Source organism: Trichosurus vulpecula, chromosome 5 (genome assembly GCF_011100635.1).
Source record: "Trichosurus vulpecula isolate mTriVul1 chromosome 5, mTriVul1.pri, whole genome shotgun sequence".
Classification (NCBI taxonomy): domain Eukaryota; kingdom Metazoa; phylum Chordata; class Mammalia; order Diprotodontia; family Phalangeridae; genus Trichosurus; species Trichosurus vulpecula.
This window is the reverse complement of record NC_050577.1, coordinates 106,728,342-106,751,380: the sequence shown is the minus strand read 5'-3', so window position 1 is coordinate 106,751,380 and position 23,039 is coordinate 106,728,342. Positions and strand designations below refer to the sequence as shown.

The 23,039-nt window shown below is 40.9% G+C and overlaps 1 protein-coding gene across 2 annotated transcripts in view; it reads right to left on the bottom strand.

Moving 5' to 3' along the window:
• The window catches only part of DENND2A (DENN domain containing 2A), a 120,863-nt gene that overhangs the window by 35,781 nt on the left and 62,043 nt on the right, over window positions 1-23,039 (bottom strand). For both annotated transcript variants that reach the window (XM_036761772.1, XM_036761770.1), the window contains 7 exons: window positions 16,852-16,979; window positions 15,293-15,414; window positions 11,494-11,691; window positions 9,976-10,069; window positions 9,218-9,268; window positions 7,498-7,685; window positions 1,614-1,723 (listed from right to left, as the gene is read on the bottom strand). In XM_036761772.1, the coding sequence (XP_036617667.1) occupies window positions 1,614-1,723; window positions 7,498-7,685; window positions 9,218-9,268; window positions 9,976-10,069; window positions 11,494-11,691; window positions 15,293-15,414; window positions 16,852-16,979 (891 nt within the window). The remainder of the gene's footprint in view (window positions 1-1,613; window positions 1,724-7,497; window positions 7,686-9,217; window positions 9,269-9,975; window positions 10,070-11,493; window positions 11,692-15,292; window positions 15,415-16,851; window positions 16,980-23,039) is intronic.

Below are 23,039 nucleotides of genomic sequence, written 5' to 3'. Positions count from 1 at the left end.
TGTTTGGGAAAACAAAGATGCATTTTAAAGAAAAGAAAAATAATCCTCTATATGCAGCTGTATACCGACCAGCTCATGGTAAGAGAGATAGGGTGAAGAGAAAGTACTGGGTGGAGGTGGGTTCTTGCTAGTTTCCCAACTCTTTCTGAGGATAAGCCTGCTAACTTATACTATTGGAACTCCCCTGAGGTGGGGGTCTATGACGCTCTTTCCAGAACAGGGTAACTAGGGATTTCGGCAACTTATAAGAGCTGCATCCCATTCCTTCTGCTTTATCCTCTGCTCCATTCCCTTGACCAAACAGAAAGATCCAAATGATAGGGAAAGTATGTCCTCATTAATACCACTTAAATTAGGGGGTTTTCACCCTATTCGTGTGTGCTGTGAACCCCTTCGGTGATCTGGAGCACTTTTCAGAATCATGTTTTTAAATGCATAAAATAAAATATATAGGATTGAAAAAAAATCCAATTATATTGAAGTATAGTTTTGAAATATTTTTAAATGCTGATTCAAGGATCCTATGATAAGAACCCTGCCCTCAAGTTAGGAACCTCTGATCTAAATATTGAGGACCAAACTTCAGTCGATTGTCATTTGTTGAATATCTAGTGTGTGGGCAGGATGCTGTGGTTGGGGTATAAGAGGACAGGGAATAAAAGAAGTACAAGACATGGTTATGGACCCAGGCACAGGGTATGAGGCAGTGGAGCTGAGCCAATGACAGCTTTGTATCCCTTCAGAGATCAAGCATTCATGCATGTCTGTTGCAGCTACCCCCTTGTTCCTGCTTGCTTCCACCTGACTACATGCTCAAGAAAACTCTGGACATCTGACTGACTATACTCATGCAGAAAACACCTGATAGCCAGGTTTCTGCCAGCTTGGTTTTTTTTGGTATCAGAATAACTGTATTTCAATATTACCGGTTTCCTCTGTAATCCTACGAATTTTCTTTTATGCATTTAACAATATTATTCTGAGACACCAGACTGCCAAAGGGGTCTATGACACAAAAAGGTAGAGGCCCTGCCTTAAAGAGGCCACATGATTAATTTCAGTGAACAAGGTTTTACTTGAAAACTCACGATGTGTAGCTTAAAGGACTTTCTTCAGAAATTCAAATAATTAATAATAAAATAATCGTTAAATAACAACGAGGTGAAGCTATGGTTTTGGATGAGCTATAGTCATTTACTATTTACACAGTACTTTTACAAAGAGCTTTCCCTACAACAGCCCTGTAAGATAGACAGAACGGGTGCTATTATCTCCATTTTAAAGATGAGAAAACCAAGGCTGAGAGAGACAAAATGAATGGCCTAAGGTAAAAAGTGTAATAGCTGATATGTGAAGTCTATTGACTCAGACCTGGGGCTTTTTCCATTATGTTAGAGAGAAATGACACTGTATACACTTATCGGAGGAAACAAAAGTTGTGATTTATTGAATGTTCAGTGGGAACAGAGAGAGGGAACAGGAAATATCCCAAAGTGTCTCTTCTGGTAGAGGTTATAACATGATTGACTCTGGACCCTCATCTCCTACAAGTGGAGAATAGGAATCCCTAATTTGTATTCTAGCCTCCAGGGGAAATGCCAGCCAGCACATACCTGGTAAACTGGTACACAGGCACCCAATCCTTGGCATCAGGAAAACAGAATTGGGGAATAGCCTTAAGCTGGTCTTCTGCTTCCCTCATGAATTTGAATGATCGATCCAGCTGCAGAGAGAAAAATTAAGCAGAGTGGACACGGTGCTATAGTATTTGGGAAAATACTGCAATGTTCCCATGGTGCTGAAAAAATATATTCTTAGTATTATAGCCCCCATCAGTCTATGGACCTGACCACCATATTATCTAATTCAGGATGAGAAGTTTAGATTCAGGCTGTTGAGTGTTATCTTTCCCGTGGTAACACAATCACACATTTAACAATTTAATTCAATAAACATTTATTGAATTTACGATTCACAAGACACTATACCAGGTATTAAGTGAGACTGAATGATGGATAAGATAGGATCCTTGCCCTCAAGAAGTTAACAAGTCTAACAGATTATAAAGAGAAACAACAGCAAAACAGTATTTGTTGTGTCAAAATTTTCTCATGGCCAAAATTTCTGAAATAATATCGATCCAAAAAAAAAATTGAAGGACATTTGTTTCTGTCAGTCAAAGGATCTCAAGATTTATATCCCAAAATTTTTTTTTACTATAGATTATAATATTTGTAATGAATTTTATTTTTCTTGACTTCTCAATGGAGAGCAGAGGAAGAAAATTCAGAACTGAAAATATAATAAAATTGAATAAAAAATATATAACATTAAAAAAAAGGATTTACATCCAAAGGAAAGTTTTGAGGGTCATCTTTTCCCTCTTCCTCAATTTACAGATAAAGAAATTGAGGTCCCAAGGTAAAATGATCAGTCTAGGTAGTAAGGGTCAGAGCCATGATTAAAACCCAGATTTTTGGGTGCCAAGTCTGTGCTCTTTCCATTAAGACAACTCAGTTCAATAATCACAGCTATGCTGCTCCACCCTCTGTCCCACTCCTTTGGCTAAACAGAAAGAACCAACACATGGGAGAGCAAGATAAAAAAAAAAATCATGAATCTGAAAGGTATTGTAACAAATTATTTTGTCCCAGCCTCATGGTCTTCTTCTTCTGTTTCTATTTACATACTGCTGAATAGAGCTGGAGAAATTAAAACACTGCTAAGTAAAGACGCTATAAAATCACATCATCCAACTTCATCTGGGCCCTCACTGCAGCAAAGAAACTATTTCAAATCTTCTCTTCTCTTGTCTCTGTTCCCTCTGCTCTCTCATCTGAGGACTTTCCCTCCTACTTCATTAAGGAAATTGAGACCATTCCACATAATTAACCCTCTTCTTCTCTTTTCTTCATTTCAAATCCCCTTGACATCATCTCTCATTCTTTCTTCCTTTTCACTAGTCTGATAATAAGATGGCCCTTCTCCTTGACCAGGTGAACTACTACATATCCCCTTGATGGTCTTCTCCAGAAAACTGTCCTCTAGGAACTCTTCTCTGTTTACAGTATCTCTTTGAATGACCTTATCAACTCTCATGGCTTTATTATATCTATGTTAATGACTCCCAGATCTCTATATTTAGTTTCAGTGGCTTTCCCGAGCTTCGGTACTACAAACTACCTGTTTATTAGACACTTCAAAGTGGATGTCCCAGATACATCTCAAAGTCATTATATCCAAAATAACTTTCTATCTTTTCCCCAAAACCCACTTATCTACCAAACCTCCCAATTTCTGTTGAAGACATAACCATTCTTCCAGTCTCTTGGGTTTCTAACCAAAGGATCATACTTGACTCCTCAGTCTCACTCACCCCACCAATCAGTTGCCAAATCTTCAATTTTTTACAACATCTCTTGCAAATAATCCCTTTCTTCTACTCACAAAGCCACTACTTTAGTTTGGGGGTCCTCATGATCTGTTACCTAGATTACTACAATGGCCTTCTAATTGGTCTCCCCAGTTCAAATGTCTCCCCACTATAGTTATCCTCCACTTGGCTGATAATGTGATTTTCTTCAGTGCAGACCACTTTCTGCCCCTACTCAATAAACCTCAGTGGTTCCCTATTGTCTCTAGGATAAAAAAGAAACTCTTCTGTTTAACTTTTAAAGCCCTTCACAACCTTCTCCCAATGTATACAGCTTCATCGTATATTATCTCTTCCCCCTGACATCTGGCCAAAATGGTCTGTATCTCTATCTCTCACCTCCAAACAGTTATAAAATCAGTGCATTAGTGTCTCAATTTTCCCACATCCACTCCAACATTTGTCATTTTCCCTTTCTGTCGTATTAGCCAATCTGTTAGGCGTGAGGTGGTACCTCAGAGTTGTTTTAATTTGTATTTCCCTAATCAATAGTGATTTAGAGCATTTTTTTCATATGACTGTAGATGGCTTTGATTTCATCATCTGAAAACTGCCTGTTCACATACAGGGTGTTCCTAAAGTCTGGACACATAGGCAAAAATGCATATTTTCAAGAAATGAAATGAATGAAATTTTCAACAACATTTTATCTAATTGGAATATTAACAAATAACATCTTCAATATGGTTTCCATCATTTGTGATGCAAAGGTTGATGTGCTTTGCAAGATTCACATGAACTCGATGCAATAACTCCACATTTCCTATGTGTCCAGACTTTAGGAACACCCTGTACTTTGATCATATATCTCTTGGGGAAATGACTTGAATTCTTATAAATTTGATTCAGTTCTCTATATATTTGAGAGATGAGGCCTTTAGCAGAGAAACTTGCTCCCCTTTACATTCTTAAAAATTAGTGAGAAACTAAGAACCTCAAAGAATTTTTATTTGTATGTATTATATTTATTAATACTTACCAGGAGAAATTAAAACTGATGAAATTTTAAAACACCTACTCATTTCTTCAATATCAATAATAACCTCATTTTATAAAAAAAACATATTTTAATAAAAATTAACTGTTTTCCAAAATAAAAAGATTAGCGAAAAGAGTAGCATTGTTTTCTATATTTTTGTTAATTTCTTTTAGTGTCTAGTTTACCAGTTGGATTCCCCTGTTTCTATGTTCAATCTGTCGTGATAGGCTGATATGTTGTTTTGGTTGAAGTATATGAAGAAAATCTGGCCTCGCACAGATACGTAGTTGGAAAAGGAGGGAGTATCTTAATAGGCAAATAATGTGTTATCATTATGAAAATACTTCTGACCTTGTGGACCCCCCTGAAAGGGTCTCAGGGATCCTTAGACCACACTTTCAGAAGTGCTGCTCTAGAGACAACATGGGAAAACAGGATGGTGGGCTGGAGAAGGAGGAAGTGAGAGATGAAAGCAGGAATGGATCAAGGATGGTGCCAGAATTAGAGAACAAGAGTTAGCTAGAAGAACAAAAAGGAAGAAAGGAAGCTACAAGTAAAGCCAGACAATGAATATACAGTGTGTTTCAATCCAGCTTGTGGAGACTGGAAAAGAACCTCGGAGCGGAAAACCTATTGAATTCCCACCTATCCTTTACAATCCACACTTAATGGGAGTTCCTTCTACTCTGGCAATCCCTCCATTAGTAATGATCATTCACCTTTGGAAGTTCCATGGCACTCTGGAATTCCAAGACAATTATCACATGTTAGAGTTATCTGTGTATGGGCAAGCTCCAGAGGCCAAGGGGCCTATCTTATCTTGACGTTATATCTCCCCCAGTGCTTGCTTAGCACAGCACTTGGCAGCCAATGGGTACTTTACACACACACACACACACACACACACACACACACACACACACACACACACGTATTTGTAGAGTTTTAGGAAAGGTAGCCAACAAGAAGATAATGGCCAAGTTGGTATAGGAGGTAATTCTGAAGTCAGAGGCATAGAGACCCCAAGGAGAGGCTAACTCAACTTGAGCCTGAAGAGTGAACGTAGGGTGAACTCTAGGTAGAAAAACCCCACAATACTGAAGATTAGGAATCAGAAGAAAATGACTAAAGGAGGGAGTCAAAAGAGCAAATTATGAGATTATTATTTAGCGCTTTGAAGCTTCACTAAGTCAGGTACCTGTGACTGGGCACGTGATTTACCTCACCTGTTTAGAGGTTGTACCCTAAGGGTCGTTGACACCATAGGAAAGCTTGTGTGTGTGTGTGTGTGTGTGTGTGTGTGTGTGTGTGTGTGTGAGAGAGACAGAGAGAGACAGACAGACCGACCGAGAGAGAGAGAGAGAGAGAGAGAGAGAGAGAGAGAGAGAGAGAGAGAGAGAGAGAGAGAGAGAGAGTGAGTGTGTGTGTGTGTGTGTGTGTGTATGTGTGTGTGTGTGTGTGTGTGAGTGTGTGAGAGAGAGACAGACAGACAGACCAACAGACACAGAGAGAGAGAGAGTGTGAGTGTGTGTGTGTGTGTGTGTGTGAGAGAGAGAGACAGACAGACTGACAGAGAGAGAGAGAGAGAGACAGACAGACAGACTGACAGAGAGAGAGAGAGACAGACAGACAGACAGACCGACAGAGACAAAGAGAAACACAGAGAGAGAGAGAGAGAGACACAGAGAGAGAGAGAGAGAGAGAGAGAGAGAGAGAGAGAGAGTGAGTGTGTATGTGTGTGTATGTGCTGAACCATATGTACTGCTCACAGGAGAGAAGTCCTGCTGGAGAAGAGGAAGCCTGGATCTGGGGATGTGGTATTTGATGGAAAAATTGTCTCTCTCTTTTTCCTCTTAGGTGCTCGAAGTAAAGAATAAACCCCATTCTGGTTTTATGTGCCATCATTTTTATCTTGTGTATTTAAATTTTTGGTTTTGGTGATCAATTAGAATTTGAAAGATGAAAGAACAAGAGCTCTACCCACAGAGGGGACTGAGAATCCAACTAGGGTGCTGTATTCTGTTCCACCACAAAGGGGCACAAACAAACATTGATACGTCCAACACAAATAGGGGCAGTGGAGAAGAGCTCTAGCCTCGGAGTTAGGAAGACTTGAGTCTAAATCTGGCCTTAGATATTTCCTGGTTGTGTGACCCAGCTTAACCTCTGTCTGCCTCAGTTTCCTCAACCGTAAAATAGGAATTATAATAGCACCTACCTCCTAAGGCTGTCGAGAGGATCAAAAGAGATAATATGAATAAAATGCTTAGCACGGAGCATGAAACAGTCGGTGCTTAATAAATGTGTGTTTCCTCCTTTCCATAAATACAGTGGAACCCTTTCATCATGTTGGCATTAGGGCAATAGTACTCACATCTGTTACTGGTTAACTATTGTATAGCACATAAGACTTATGCTGTATGTAGTTCTTTTCTGGAGACCATGACTTTAATCTATGGGTTAAAATTCTTAATTTTAAAAACCTGAATCCATATGATAAACCAAGCTGCACTGGAGTTCTGTTATGTACACATATACATATACATTCATTCACTCAATATTCAATAATCATTTTAGTGCCTACTATGTGTCAGGCTTTGAGCTGAGTACAAAGGATCTAAAGATGATGTACAGAGACTTAAAGAAAAGACCTAGATAGGCAGTTGGATAGTATATGGAAATCATATAACTAAGACAAAAAGCAGAATGAGAAAGTAGGTAAGGAAAGATGGGGTCTGGCTGAGACAGAGTGGAGAGAGTGAATGGGTAGATGAGGGAAAGGTAAGCAAGAAGAAGAGTCCTCAGGATTTTCCAACCTATTAGTGTTTCTTCTCCCAAGGATGCCACACATTAACCCATTTGTCTAGACTATGGAGCCTCACACTGAATATACTCCAACTAGGCCCTAATCATTATCTTACATCCATCCGCAAAATTCTAGCAATAATTACATTTTCTTTAGAGTTCTCCACTTCTCCATACCCTCCAAGTCCTTCTGGTAGTGCAAGGCATGACTGCAGGTGGAAATCTGAAGCTCCATGATAGGAGACAGTTCTGTTCGTTGGAAGCCTAGCTCAGCCATTACCTTTAGAGGGAACTGTTGGGTGAGTTCTGGTACATATGCAGCTCCTGCCTGTTTCTTCTGTAATGACACCACCACAAAATACTCAAATAGCTGCCTCTCTTGGTACTCAATGAGATCCCGCTCCAGAGACTGATAGCGGGGAGCCTGCTTCAGACGGGATTTCACATTGACCAGGCGTTGGCTGTGAGCTGGAGAGAAAGAGAGAAGAGAGCCTAATTTCGTTAAATGGACCTTTGCATACCACTTCAACATGCTTAGTAATGTCTGATTGTTTGCTTGGTCCAACTTCTAATGTTTCACCTTCCAATAAAGTATATACCAATCGCTTCCATGGCCTTTTAACTCCTAAGTAGCCAAATCTTGGAAATGGGAGCATTTGATCAGTTAGGGGAACTTAGTTTATAGATCTCTCTATTCTGCTGCTGTGGCTTGGCACGGACACTTTGAGGAGCTCACCAAAGGCCTCACTTTATTCATTAAGTGGGGATGGTGATGGTGGTCTCCTATCTTCCCAATCTCCCACTAAAATCTGATCTCCCGATGAAAGCCATAATACCTCCGGAGCACTATGGAGACCAGTAAAAACACTTTGGGTCTCTTTAGGATCACAGAATGTTAGAGCAGTTAGGGACCTTTGAGAACATCTAGTCCAAATCCATTTATTCTACAGAGGAGAAAATTGACATCTAAAAGGGGTCCTGCACAAGGTCACACAGATGGTAGAATAACAGAACCAAAACTGAAAGCAGGATTCTGTGACCCTAAGTAGGCAGAGTCTAGGCACAGTAGTTTTTTCACAAAGAAGTGGAGGTAAGTGCTAGAAAAATGGTGACCCTGGGATGGCGAAGCAGTCTTACATCCCTCACCTCATCTCATAACATTAAACTATTGGACTTTATAGCTTCTCACTGAGCCCTAAAGAAGACTGTGGCAAACTCATGGCAGCCCAGTCCCAAGAAAGTACAATAAAAATTTAAAAGCTGGGAAATACCTTAGAGATTATCTTGTCCAATCTTTTCATAATACACATAAGGCAACTGAGGGTCTAAATTGGTGATGTGACTGATCTCTGGTCACAGAGATGTTAACAGCAGATCTAGGATTGGAATCTGGTTCTCCCAACACTTTTTGCTCTCTCTCTCTTTTTTTTTTTGGTTACAACAGTATGAAAAGGACCGATGAAACCACAAGAAACTGTAAAAGCTATGAGATTGCTTCTTATTCCAGCCAGCTTTAGTCATCTGGAATTTTCAGGTAACTGTGAGTTTCTTTTCTCAAGTACGTTCATGGTTAACCCTCCTTTGAATTCCCTCTATGGTTCTCTTCCTCCTTCCCCCCCCCCCCAACCCTATTGCATGGGTGGGGAACCAGAGGCCTCAAGGCCACATTGCCCCTCTAGGTCCTCAAGTGTGGTCCTTTGACTGAATCCAAACTTCACAGAACAAGTCCCCTTAATAAAAGGATTTGCTCTGTAAAACTTGGACTCAGTCAAAAGGCTGCACCCAAGAACCTAGAAGGCCTTGAGATTGCAGGTTTCCCACCCTGTCTTAGAGTTTCATTCGTTGACCTCACATTTGAGAGCTGAGACTCCCTCACTTAATGGAAAAGACCCTCCTCGGCTTTTCTAGCTCTTTCTCTCCTCTATCCTTAGAACAAGGAATGATCAAACATCTCAAATACACATAGGGTACTTCATGTCCCCAACCGTTCCTCATCTTACCTTTCAGTTTCTCCTCGGTATCACTGTCTGATTCACTGTTTTCATCTGTCACTGTGCCAAAAGGGATAAGGCAAAGAGATGTGAATGTAAATCCTCCCAACAAATGACATTTTCATATGATACATGGAAATACAAAAATCCAGCTGTCCAGTTCAGAAGGGCTTTTTTCTGCTTTCATTTTAGCAAACTCTTGACAAATCATTGTCTTAGTTGGTTTAACAAAACTAATCTCATAAATCTGGCTGAGACATCTGGGATCTGAAAACTTGTTTTCATTTTTATTTTAAAAAATATTTCCTCATAGTCAGTTTTCTTTGTAATCCTGTGTTTATTTTATGCACGTGATTCTGAGACAGGGTCTCAGATTGCCCAAGGGTTCCATGGCACAAAAAGGGTTAAGAACCTCTGGGCTCAGATGACTATCAGCAAGGGATGATGCTTTTGGGCTCTTTTAAGCAGAGGTCGAAGATGGCCATGAAGGGTCAAGCAGAATAGAGAATTCAGCTCAGAACAGGGGGGTAACATGATGGGTGCTAAGGCCAATGGCACTCTGATAAAAGAAAGTCTTACAGACAATAGATGAGACCCCAGTTTGTCTGCCACCTGACTGGCCACCAAATCACACGGAGGGCACTTGGCATAGCAGCTTACAGTCGACCTTTGCTTGTTCTGTTCTACTGCTGCACCAATCAAAACCCAATCATATCCGCCTCCCAGAAGGCTCTGTTTCCATGTCCCCCATCATTGAGTGCCTCTACCTTTTCCTGAATTGCTCTCCGTCGACTGTGATAGCCTCTTCACCCGCTTCTTGCCCCTGCGGGCCTCATAAATGGCATTGATCCGCAACACCAACTACCCAACATCAAAAGAAGAGAAATCAATGTCAGCAGCCTTCAAGTTCTATCTATAGTTCTTCTGGAGTTCACAGGACTAGGCATGTGTAGAGAATAGCCTGGGTATGTGGGCAAACCTGGATTCCCATGCTTCATGCACACAGCTAGGCTCACAGGACCAGTAAAGGGTAGATGGAAAATCATCTTGCACTGGTGCTGAGTTGTTTTCTGGCAGTGCTCTTTTCAGCAAGATAGGGAAGTAGTTGTCAGTAATGTCTAATGAACGTGGACAGCTCATTACATTGCTACCAGATACTTCAGTGTTAGCATATATTTTTTCCTCTATTATACAACACGGGGTTCCCACTAATTAGGAAATAATTTCATTGCTTCCCACAGACTGATGGTGATGAGAAGTCAGTGCTATATTTTAGGGAGAATCTTCTCTTCCTAAATCAAAACAAAAAAGGGAAGTAATAGCTGAAAAAAATGTTCCCAGGCACGAACCTTATTATATGGGAATGGTGCCAGAAAATCTCATCATCTGTCTTTGGGAGGATATTCAGCTGCTAGGGCCTTCCTCTCTCAAGCTGCCTTTCATCTCCTCTGTATTTATCTTTTATGTACTGATACAGGCAAGGGCCTCCCCATTAGAACGTAAGCTACGGGAAGGCAGGGACTGTTTTTGTTTTTTCTTTGTATTCCCAGTAGTTAGCACCATGCTTGGCACAAATTCAGTGCTTAAGAACTGTGGATCGATTTATTGACTGATTGAAAAGGAGCAAGGATTAAGGTCCTTAAATCTTAGTTGGGGGCTCTCACCAAAATATACACATTTATATTTACACCTCATACACATACAAGGACACACCTTTGTTTTAATGGGTATCTCTTACATCTAATTAGAGATCTACGGAGGCAATGTGGTATGAAATACAATACACCCTCTACAATGGGGAAAGCGCAGTGCAAACCTTAAAACACTATATAAGTCAGAGTTATTATCATGTTTGGTGAGTTCTTTTCCCATTCAGAGGTGCCTTTGGTGTTCATTTTACCAGATTTTACCAGAATAAAGATGTTGATGAGGATGGAGAGAATGATTTGCCCTGAGCCTATATCCCCTAGAATTTATCCCTCTCTGGCCAAGAAAGCAATGTAAGTCTAGAGGAGCTGAACTGTGAAGAAGGATCAAATGCTATACTGTGTGGGTAAAGAGACAGCCCAATATAACACCTTACATGGACCTGAATGGTGTAGGTGCAAAATTGGTCATGAAGGAGTGATTAGTGTTAAGAGACTCACTCAGGACACACAGAAGAACAAGGAAGAGGGGCTCCACCAAACTCTACTTTGTCCAGGCCTTCTGGTGTCCCAATGCAGCCTTAGCAGCAGGGTACTTTTCTGGAAAAGGCAGTTGGTAGGGAAACCTGGGGGAGTTACCTTGGGTATCTTTCTTCTCCTCTTTCCATTCTGGGGATTTTCCAGATTGAAGAAAGTATCATCGGGGCTGCTGGGAGTAGAGGGAGGGCTGATTTTGGAAGGAGATCCAGTGCCATCTCGACTTAGCTTTCTCACGTCCAATAGCTTGAAGTTCCTCCGCTCTGAATTTTGCCGGAAAAATGCAGGTTTGGAGGCTAACTGTTGGTGAGAAAAAAGCATACGAAGAAAAGAATGAGTTAATGAGGAAGAGGTAGGAGGGGTCAACATAATAAAGGCCCTTCTAAAGTGAAACTTTTCAAATCAATAATTCCATGAGGCACCCCAACATTCTCCTACGATGTTCACTCTGCTGTGGCTGTATGCCTTTGGGAGTCCCTAAAACAGTATTCCTCCAAAAATCAATCAATCTATGGGCTAGCGTTTATTAAGCCTTACTAAAGGACCAGGCACCAGAGATACAAGGAAAGGCAAAAACACAAAAACAGTCCTTGACCTCAAGTAACTTCTATACCAAGGAAGGAGAATTCAAATAACTTGAAATGAATTTGGGGTTTATTTGATGCAGGATGATAATTAAAATTCCTAAAATATATTCCTCTCTTATTCCCCAAAGAGCTTAAAAGTACAATATGATTTGGAGGGGCTTACTTTCTAAGTCCTTCTTAATTTATATCTAGACCTATTTACTCTATCGTACTGAAAGAAAATAACACTGCTGATCTTACTTGGTTTAGCTCAAGAGTATCCAAGTGTGGGTCCCATGACCAGAACTCCACAAGTGTAGCCTGAAGTGTCACGTAATTATATACTGAATTACATTCAGCTTCAAAGACTTTCTAATTAATTCAAACCAGCCAGCAGTTGGTTACAAAATGGTACAGTTAGGTCCTGATTAGTGAGAACAAAGAAGCCCCAGAAGAGTTTGTTATTATTCAAATTCATGCTGCAGATTTCCATTGGGCTGGTTCCAGTTATCAGATTTTACATAATTATAACTTCAAATAGTGCAAGTTCTAGTATGTGAGACCACTTCAGGGAATTCATTATTTATATTAACCTGGACCTGATTGTAGTGGTGAGCAGGTGATTAGACTCTACTGGTCTATGAGTTCATGAAAGTTAACTGATTAGGTAAAACTTTTTTGCTAAAGAGCTTAGGTGGACTGCACCCCAAGTTCAGGTAGGTTGCATGCTGACCTTGTGGGCTTAATTTTTTCTGTTTGCTTTATTCAAGTATTTGGTCAGATTGTCCTATCTGAAGATCCGTAGCAAGCACATAAAGAGGAAGGAAGACACGCGTGTTACGATTGAATTGTTTTGTTTCCACATATATTCCCTAGACCTAAAATAGTGCTCAAGACGGGAAAGGGCCTGAGGAAGGGAAAAGGAGAGGGAGATGGAGTAAGGGTGCTCCTGAAAAAGATAAGAAACTGGGAGCTGGAAAGCAGAGTTGAGGATGAAAAATTGGCTCAGCTAGAAAGAAACTGGGCAGGTGGAAAGGGCAAGGGTATAGAAAGTGGGGGTCAGCTGAGGGCAGGAAAAGGAAAGGGAAGGTTGCCTCAGAGAGGGAAACAAGGAATGAAGCCTTTGATCCAGGAAGGGATTAGCTTGAGGATTACCCAATGGGTATGCTTCACTTTAATATACTTCTATGATCTCATTAATGTGTGTATTCCTTCTACTGCTACCTATCCTGACTTTTTTCCCCCGTATGATGATACCTATCTATGTTCCTTCATAAATCTTCCATAGAAGATGCACCCAGTGTGCTCAAATCTTTCCTCCAGGGTAGAAGTTCTTAACCTGTAATGTTTCATAGACTCCTTAATAAATGCCTGTCCCTCTCTTCCCTTTCCCCCATCCATAAGTGAGAGAGTGAGCTGTAGGTATATTTGCAGGTGTTTTCCCTGAATAAAACACAAGGTACTTTAAGGGCAGGTTTTGTTATTGTCTATTTCTAGTCCTTAGCACAATCCCTGGCACACACTAGGTGCTTAAGGAATACTCTGATTTATTGCCTGATTGTGCCTGATATCTTCAAGTAGAGAGGGTTAGCAATTCTAGAGAATCTTAACAGTTCTCCACAATTAAATCAACACAATACTCAATGTATTTAATTTGAGTTGAATTGTCCTAAGCACAACTGAACTCATTTTGGAATAACCCATTTTAGCACTTAATGATGTACCATCTTTTACCATTATTTAACTATTCCATGTATATTGAAAATTGGGAGATACCAAGAACAGTTCAACACAATGCACCATTTAATGACCAATGGAGCGAAGACATAAGTGCTTCAAGAGTTCAAAGGAGGGGAGAGATCAGTGTGAGTTAGAGTCATCTCGACAAGCTTCCTGGTGGAGGTGGGCTTTGAGCTGAACTCTGAAGGATGGACAGGAATTTGGGGAGGCAAAGAGGAGGGCAGAGGATATTCCAGAGGAATAAGGAGAGACTGAAGGGATGTGTGGGGGGAAATTCCTAAGCCAAGAATCAGAAGACCTGGCTAGGAATCCAGCTTTGAGACTTGTTATCTATGTGGCCTTGGGCAGGTTATTTAAACTTTCTAGACTTTAGTTTCTCCATCTGTAAAATAAGAGATATTTGACCAGCTTACCTCAAGAGTCCTTTTCTAGCTCTAAATCTACGTTCTAAGTCTGGCTGCAAGGGAGGGTTTATGTAGGAAAAAAAAAGATAATAACGAGCATTTATATAGCACTTTAAGATTTGCAAAGTGACTTACATATGTGATCTCATTTGACCTTCACAGCACGAGGTCAATGCTATTATTACAGATATGGAAACTGAGGCTGAGAGGAGCTAAGTGACTTGCCTAGGGTCACACAGCTAGTAAATGTCTGAGGCCAGACACGAACTCCGGTCTTTCTAACTCTAAACCCAGTGCTCTTACCCACTTCAATACCTCATTCCTGCTGGAGAGGTAGGTGAGAGCTCAATTTTAGAATACTTTGGATGCCGGGCTAAGGATCTTGAAATTTGTCTTGTAGTCAATAGGGAGGGCAACTTCCTCCCTGCCTTCCATTCTTTTAAAAAGATATATTTTTACTGATATTTTAAAAATATCATCTCCATTTCCCAATATTTGTTTTCTTCCCTTCCTCCCTACAAAGAGCCATCATTTATACAAAGAATTAAAAAGCAAAGAAAACCCATTCGTCAAAAACAGCCTACGCATCAAAAAAATCTGACTTTATATGCAGTTTTCCATACCCACCGTACCCCATACTCTTTAAAGAAGTGAGAAGTGCCTTCTCCTATAGGAATAACAGTTTTTAATGGGTCCTTCTGTAAAGTAATGAATATGTTCAGAATGTAAATAATCACTCCTTAATTTCAGAACTTTTGGATTTAAAAAAATCTGACTGGTAATATTTTGTGATTATTTGTGATTTAATACGGTAATATTCCAGTTAACAGGAAGAGAAAGGATTAGGATTTGTTTTGGCAGAGGTTATTCACATTGATGAAATCACAGATCTACCTAAATGTTATGGTTCAAACCTAAAACACAACTTAAATCCTCCTCGAACATCTTACTCCCTGAAATTTGGAAAAGGGATATCGTGAAGGCGGGGTTTTAGGAAGATGAATCTAATTTACTGATGAATCAGATGCGGTGACACCACCTGTAACAGTTAGATGCTGCCACAATCCAGGTGGGAAGTCTGTGAGGCTTGGACAAAGCCTCCAAAGAAAGGGCAAAGCCCAGTGGGATTCCCAGGCCCGGAGGGCTCCAACACGCCTCCCTCCCTGCCTCTGTCACATGCTGCGCTCCTACCTTGGTGGGAGTGTCAGGGATGGAGGAGGTGGGGGATGCTGGAAAGTTCAGGCCACACTTCTTTCCCAGGCAGCGACCGTGTAACTCAATGTCCTCATAAGGATTCTCCTTCAGTGGTGGATCTGCAGTCAAAGGCAACAGGTCAGGGGCCTCAATCCCAGCTCTGTTACCTGCTACCTGTCCTCTAGGGCAGCGCACCTAACCTCTCTGATCCTCTGCTTCTTTGGCTATAAAATGCGTATAACAATACTTCCACTACCTATCTGACAGGGCAGCTGTAACAATGATATTTCGTAAAGCACCATATAAATGTGAACTACTATCATTTCAAATGTTCAGTTTGAATTTAGGGAATTGATGGCTTTCTTATAATAGATTTTATGTAAGTGAAACTAGTTAAGGACGTAGTCTTAAGGGTCACTGATACTCAATCAAGTTAATGTCCCTTCTCTGCCTTAAATTTCCATTTTAGCCTTATATTTCTTTTTATCTTAGGTCTTGTATGACTTTAAGGATCAAAGAAAGATGACCAGGCCATCTTTTTTACACATGATGTTATAAAGTAGGATTATATTTGCTTTCTTTTTGCCCATTAGACCGTAAGCACCTAGAGGCCAGGGATGTCTTTTGCCTTTCTTTTGTATCCCCAGCACTTAGTACAGTGCTTGGGACATAGAAACCACATAATAAATATTTGTTGACTGACTGTTGAGTGCCTCAGAGGGCAGAACTAGAAGTCATAGTCAGATGTTAGAAGGTGGCAGGTTTTGCCTCTGTACAAGGGGAAAACTTCCTAATAATTAGGTCTGTCCAAAAGTGGAACGCCCTGCGTTAATAGGTAGTGAGTACCTCATCATTGGAGGTTTTTAAAAGAAGGCTGATGATTCAGTTTTTTAGATGACCTCTAAGAGTCTGTGATGCCTTCTTTTTTTTTCATTTCATGAAAATTGGAAATCAAGTCTCAGATCTTATGAGATCAGGTCTCACTCCCTAACTCAGGCTCCACTTCCGCATTTTTGATAATTTTCCTACAGCAGGGCAAAGCTTATCTCCTTTACAGATGTCCTTGGTGGTTTGAAGCTTCCCGTCATCCTGGTGCCATCTTCTCTTTGTCAGGCTCTGATTAGACATAGACTTATAGATCTAGAAACAGACACGGGTCTACAGGTGGAAGGAACTCAGAGGTTATCTAATCCAACCCCTTCATTCACAGATGGGGAAACTGAGACCCACAGAGGTAAGATGGCTTGCCCAAGGTCATACAAGTAGTAAGAGTGAGAGGAAGAATTTTTGAACCAAGGTTTTCTGACCACTGTTTTTTCTGATCATTCTCTTTGTTTTGTCACTAATTGCCAACCCACTCCCTCCCCTTGTACTCCACTTCCTTCCATGTACCCAATCCCTTTGCCTGTTCTCTCATTTACTAATCTCGTACTCTTTCTTTCATCTGTCTATCTATCCGTACATCCTTTGAAATATGTATTTTGGTATGTCTTTCCATTTCAAAGAAGTCATCCTTCCCACTCACCCCTTCTCTCTCCCACGTTCCAGCCTCTTACCCAGAATGTCCTCATAGATGTTTTCCTCAGATAAAGTGCGTGTGAGTGCCAGCTTAGTTTGTGCATACCAGTCCACTCTGCTGTTCTCAGACGAAGACTGCAGTAAGTCTTCAAATTCATATGACTTCCTGGATTATTTAAGAGGCAAAATGGGGGGCGGAGGGCGGGAAGGGCAGGAAGAGACCGGGAAGGAAGGGGAATAACAAGAACACAGATCAGACTGGAGTGGAGAATAATACAGGCATAATATATTATTGCCCTAACATCACCCCTAAATCTCGTATTTCTAAGCTCCGTACCTAAGGGAAAGACAGGAGGAAAAAACCTTAAGACCTATAATTCTTAGACCTCAGAGCAGGGAGGGGTGCCTTCCTTTCATATTTCTTCCATACAACATATATTATGGCTTACATGTAATATGTACAATAGATATGATTGTTGTTCTTGCTAATACTGAGAGGCAGCACGGTGGAGTATAATAAATTACAACTTGTTTTTGTTCCTTGAACCCCTCCCTTTTCAGCAACAACAACAGAAACATGTTGTGAATCCCCAGTATAATTTAATATACTGCTCATAATACTGTTTTGAATTTATTCATTAAGTACTTAAAATAATTATGGTGATAACTTTTTGTCCCCCAAAACTCCAAAACACTGCAGGAAAAAAAGACCTATAATGCTTCAAATGTGCACATGCTTACTGTCACAGAGGAAAAATACGTTCATAACATGATTGGGCAGTTATTTGCTGCTTGAAGTTCCATTAAAAAAACGTTTAGTGCAAACACCTTGGACCCTTCTTCTGAACTCTCAAAACATTCTGGAACCATTAGTGTAGTGGATAGAAAGCCAGGAAGAAGTGGGTACAAGTTTCGATTCTGACACATGCTGGTTGTGTGGCACTCGGTGAATCACTTAGGGATGTCAGGATTCTTCTCAGAGGAGGGAGAAGGATTTTATTAAGCAATAAAGGTGGTGCAAAAATAAAATATCTCAGTAAACACTTAGGATAAATCCCAACAACCCATATGTGACAGGTAATACAAGTAAGCGCTGTTATCCTAATTTTACGAATGAAAGCAGGTTAAGAGAAGTCAGGTGATTTGTCCATGGCCCTACAGAAAGGAAAGGAGCCAGGACCCCCTCCCAACTTCTTCCATCCTCCTTGACCACTCTGCTGTATTTGATTCTGGACACATCACCCCATCCTTGAAATCCTCTTCTCTCTTGGCTTTCATGACCCTCCACCGCCCTAGTTCTCCAACCTCTCCAAAAAGTCTTTTTGTGCCTTATTCACTGGCCCCTCTTCTCTCTATATATTCTGTCCCTCAGAAAGTTCTTGTTCATTGGCTTCAACTATCACCTTTAGGCTTAGGATTCCCAGCAAATTCACTTCTTCACTTGATCTTCAAACTCTCCAGGTTTTTTGGGGGCCAAGAGGTTAAGTGACTTGCCCAAGGTAACACAGCTAGTACGTATCCAAGACCGAATTTGAACTCAGGTCCTTCTTGGGGCTCTAGCCACTGCACCACCTAGTTGCCCTTTATACCCAACTATCTACTAAACATTTCTACTTGAATGTTTTATTGTAACCTCTTTGGCTATAATGGAGTATGTTATCTTGAATATTATTCTAAATTTGTTATCAACTGAAACTTCGAAATCTTTTAGTCACACAGAGACTTTTTTTTTTATTTTACTGGTCTTTATTATAATAAAATTTGACCTGTACAAATATTTATGCTTATAAGTTCTTCAAGTTCAACATACCCTCAAGATTCTCTACGTTAATATCCTTTATTCTTCCATTCTATCAAGTTCAAAACCTTTAATCCAGAAATGAATGAAAAAGCATTTATTAAGCATTTACTATGTGAGAAGCACCGTGCTCAGAGCTGGGGTTACAAATATAAAGTAATGACAGTCCGCACCCTCAGGGAGCATACAGTCTAGTGGGGGGAGAAAATGTACAGGAGGGGTAGTAGACAGGGAAGGGCACTTTGGGTCAGAAAGTTATAGGGATGGTGAAGTCAAGAGGAGGTTCATACCCTAACTAGTCAAAAACCATTAGAATCAGAGCTATAAAACCGGTGTTTGAGCCTCAGCTCTTCCACTGATTTTGGATGGGATGTTCACCCATCTGAGCTTCAGTTCCTTCATCTGTAAAATGGAGGGTTTGGACTCCTCCAGTTCTGATAGTTCCCTTTCTCCAGGTGGGAAGCAAAGCCATCTGTATGTATGGGTCTTTTGTAAAGTAAGTGTTCAGAAGTAGAGAACTGCCACCACTTCAAGAAGGACTTTGAACAATTGCATTGGCAATGTTTAAGAGTATGCACTCAGTCTGCTAAGGGATCAAGAAAGCCTTGATTCTTTTTTTTTTTATCATTAAACTTTGGACCCCAAAACTTACAGAAGCACAAACATTGGTATAGGTTAAATTTCACTACAATAAATACAGGTACGATGCAAGTCTCTATATAAACAAAAAGATTTCCAAATTTTGGAACACCATTTTTTAGGGTCTTCTTGGTAAACATATTGGAGGGGTTTGCCATTTTCTTCTTCAGCTCATTTTTTACAGATGCGGAAGCTGAGGCAAACAGGTTAGTGACTTGCATAGTGTAAGATAGTAAGTGTCTAAGGTCCTATTTTTACTTAGGTCTTCCTTGACTGGTGATGGCTTAGAATCTTCAATGTCTAACCAAGCTCTAAGTACTCCACGGTGTCTGCTTCCGCCACCTTCACAGCCCATTGGATCAAATTGTTCACATCTGCTTATTCCATCAGAGTAGTCAGCTCCTTAACTTACGAAGGAATCTGAGGCCCCTCAGTTACCCTCAATCTTGTTTAGCCTGCCTGCTGAAATGGTTTACTGGGGTGTGGCCAGTGTGAATGCTACAGCTTTTTGGAACCATAGGTAAGAATTGAGTGGCAGGCAGAGACCAAAGGTGGAAAGATAAAATTCAATTTTATGCTGATAGTAACAACCCAAAGTGCTTTTATGATGTCCTAAAGGCTATTTATGGGCCAGAGACTTATGGCGCATCTTAACTACTCAGTGCTGATGGAGCCACATTGATTAGTGATAAGGACATGATCCTGGAGAGATGGGCTGAACACTTCCATAGTGTTCTCAACAGACTGGCTTCAATCAACGCTGGGGCCATTGACCATTTACCTCAGATTGAAGTCAATCTTTCTCTAGCCAGACTTCCAACTGAAGAAGAGATTTTGAATGCCGTGAGGCTCCTCTTGTGTGGCAAAGTGCCTGGTACTGATTCTATTCCAACTGAGATTCACAAGGCAGGGGGTCTACTGCCCATATAAAAGCTGGCTGAAATTTTCCAGGTTATATGGCAAGAGGAGGTTATCCCTCAGGAGTTTAAGGATGCCTCCACTGTCCATCTCTATAAAGTAAAGGGAAATAGGTTGTCCTGTGACAATCATAAGGGTCTTTCTCTTGGTCACTGCCAGCAAGATTCTTGCCAGAGTCCTCCTTAATAGGTTGATCCTTCACCTGGAAGATGGTCATCTACCCAAGAGCCAATGTGGCTTCTGAAAGGGCTGAGGAATAGTCAATATGGTGTTAGCTGCTCCACAACTCCAGGAGAAATGCCAGGGACAGAACAGAGGTCTGTACACAATGTTCACTGAGCTGATCGGCCTTTGATACTGTCAGTTGTGAGGTCTTGTGGAAGATCATGGCAAAATCTGGTTGCCTAGTGAAGTTCATCAGTATTGTGTGCCAATTCCTTGCTTGCTCAGGTTCTGGATAATGGACGATTCTCTGGCACTTTCCCAGTCACCAATGGAGTGAAGTAGGGCTGTGTGCTTGTTTCCATGTTTTTTAGCAAGATGTTTTCAGCAATGTTGTCAGATGCCTTTAGTGAGAATGAAAATGGCATCAAGGTCAGCTACTATATTTACTGTACTAACGTTATGGATTGATTCTTTGCCTTTGGTCAGACAATTAACACCAAGAAAACAAAGGTTCTCTACCAGCCAGCACTGTACCATCTGTACATGGAACCACTGGTTACAGCGAATGGAGAAATTCTGAACGCTGGGGATAAGTTCACTTACTTGGCAGTATACTTTGCAGGGACGTACACATGGATGTTGAAGTTGACACAGGCATTGCCAGAGTACCTCTGTGTTTGGCAGACTCTGAAGGAAGGTGTGGGAGAGAAGAGCTATTACGCTGCCCACTAAACTGAAAGTTTACAAAGCCATCTCACTGACCTCACTATTGCATGCCTGTGAGACCCTAGGAGTACATCAGCACCATGCCAGGAAACTGAATCACTTCCATCTGAACAGTCTTAGGAAGATTCTGAAGATCACTTGGCAAAATAAAGTCCCGGATACTAAGGTCCTTTCTTGAGCTGAACTGCCAAGTATTCAAACTCCACTGCAGAGCGCATGATTCCAAAGGTCTGGCCACGTTGTTTGAATGCCAGATGGTACGTCTGCCTAAAAGACTATTTTACAGAGAACTCACACAAGGCAAGCACTCACATGGAAGTCAGAAGTATCACTATACAAGGACACTCTCAAGGTCTCTCTGAAGAACTTTGATATTGATTGTGAGACATGGGAGACAATGGCACAGCGCTACCCAGCATGGCGTGCCTGTATCAAAGAAGGCACTGTGCTCTGTGAACAAAGCAGAATTGCGGTAGCTCAAAAGAAACATGAGACGCACAAGTTTAGAGATATATCCACTCCAAATGTTCCTATGGACTATTTGTCTAGTAGAGCCTTCCGAGCTTTTATTGTTCTGATCAGCCAGCTGAACACGCTGCACCTTGACTCTGACACAGTGATGTCCTTTTGGTCCTCTCTGAGCACAAAGGACAATAACCAACTAATTATGTGGGGGGCAGTGCCCTAGGTTCTGGGGATACTAAGACAAAATTAAACCAGTCCCTGCCTTCAAGGAGCTGATGTTCTATTAAGGGGGAAACAACATGTACACCTGTAAGTATATTCACAATATGTAAAAAATCAATACGAGGCAACTGCAGTGAGGGAGGGAGGGGAGGCCCCAGCTTGGGGGGGTGGGGAACAGCCAGGAAAATCCTAATGTAGATGGTGATGGATGGTGCTTCTGTTTGGCTGTGAAGGAAACAGGAATTCTAAAAAAAAAAAAAACTAAGGTGAGGGGGAATGTATTCTACACATAAGGGACAACCTTTGTAAAGATATAGAGATGGAAAGATGGAGTGTCATCTGCAAGGAAGAGCAAATAGGCCAGTTTATCTGGACAATACAGTCTGTGATAGAGAGTACAATATAATAAGGCTAGAAAGATAGGCTGGAGCCTGAGTTGGGCAGTCAGTAAACATTTACTAAGTGCCTACTATGTGCCACACATTGTGCTAAGCGCCAAGAATACAAAAAAGAGTCCCTGCCCTCATGAAGCTTACTGTCTAATATGACACACCAGGTGTGAAGGGCTTTAAATGACAAAAAGAGGTGACCGTATTGGACATTGGAGGTACTAGGGAGTCACTGGAGTGACAAAGTCAGAAGCATGCTTTAGGAAAATCACTTGGACAGCTCTGGGGAGGCAGACAGTAGACTGGAGAGGAGAAAGACTTTTAAAAAATAGCAATTAAAGATGATTGGGGGGACAAAGGGGAAATGACAAGTGTCAGAGGAGTTGTGTGAAAATAGGCACGTCATTGCACTGTTGCTGGAGCTGTGAATTGGTCCAGTCAATCTGGAAAACAGTTTGGAACTAGGCCCCAAAAGTCATTAATTGTACATGCCATTTGACCCACAGATACTTCAAAGATAAAAGAAAAGCAGGAAAAGGACCCATAGGTTAAAAAAAAATTTTGGCAGTTGTTTTTTTGTAGTAGAAATAGGAACAGGAAATGATGGGCATGCCCATCAAATGGGAAATGGCTGAACAAATTATATTAATGTAAAGAAATTATATGTATATGAATATAATGGTATATTATTGTACCATGATGAGGGGGATAGTTTCAGAGAAACTAGGCAATACTTATATAAATGGATACAAAGTGAAGTAAACAGAACCAAGAGAACAATTTATATAATAACCACCCAAGAGCCTAAGGGCATAGCACTAATGCTAGAAGGGACATCAGGTCATCTAGTCCATGGTGGTACAAGTAATATTGTCCCTATTTTACAGGTGAGGAAATTGAGGCT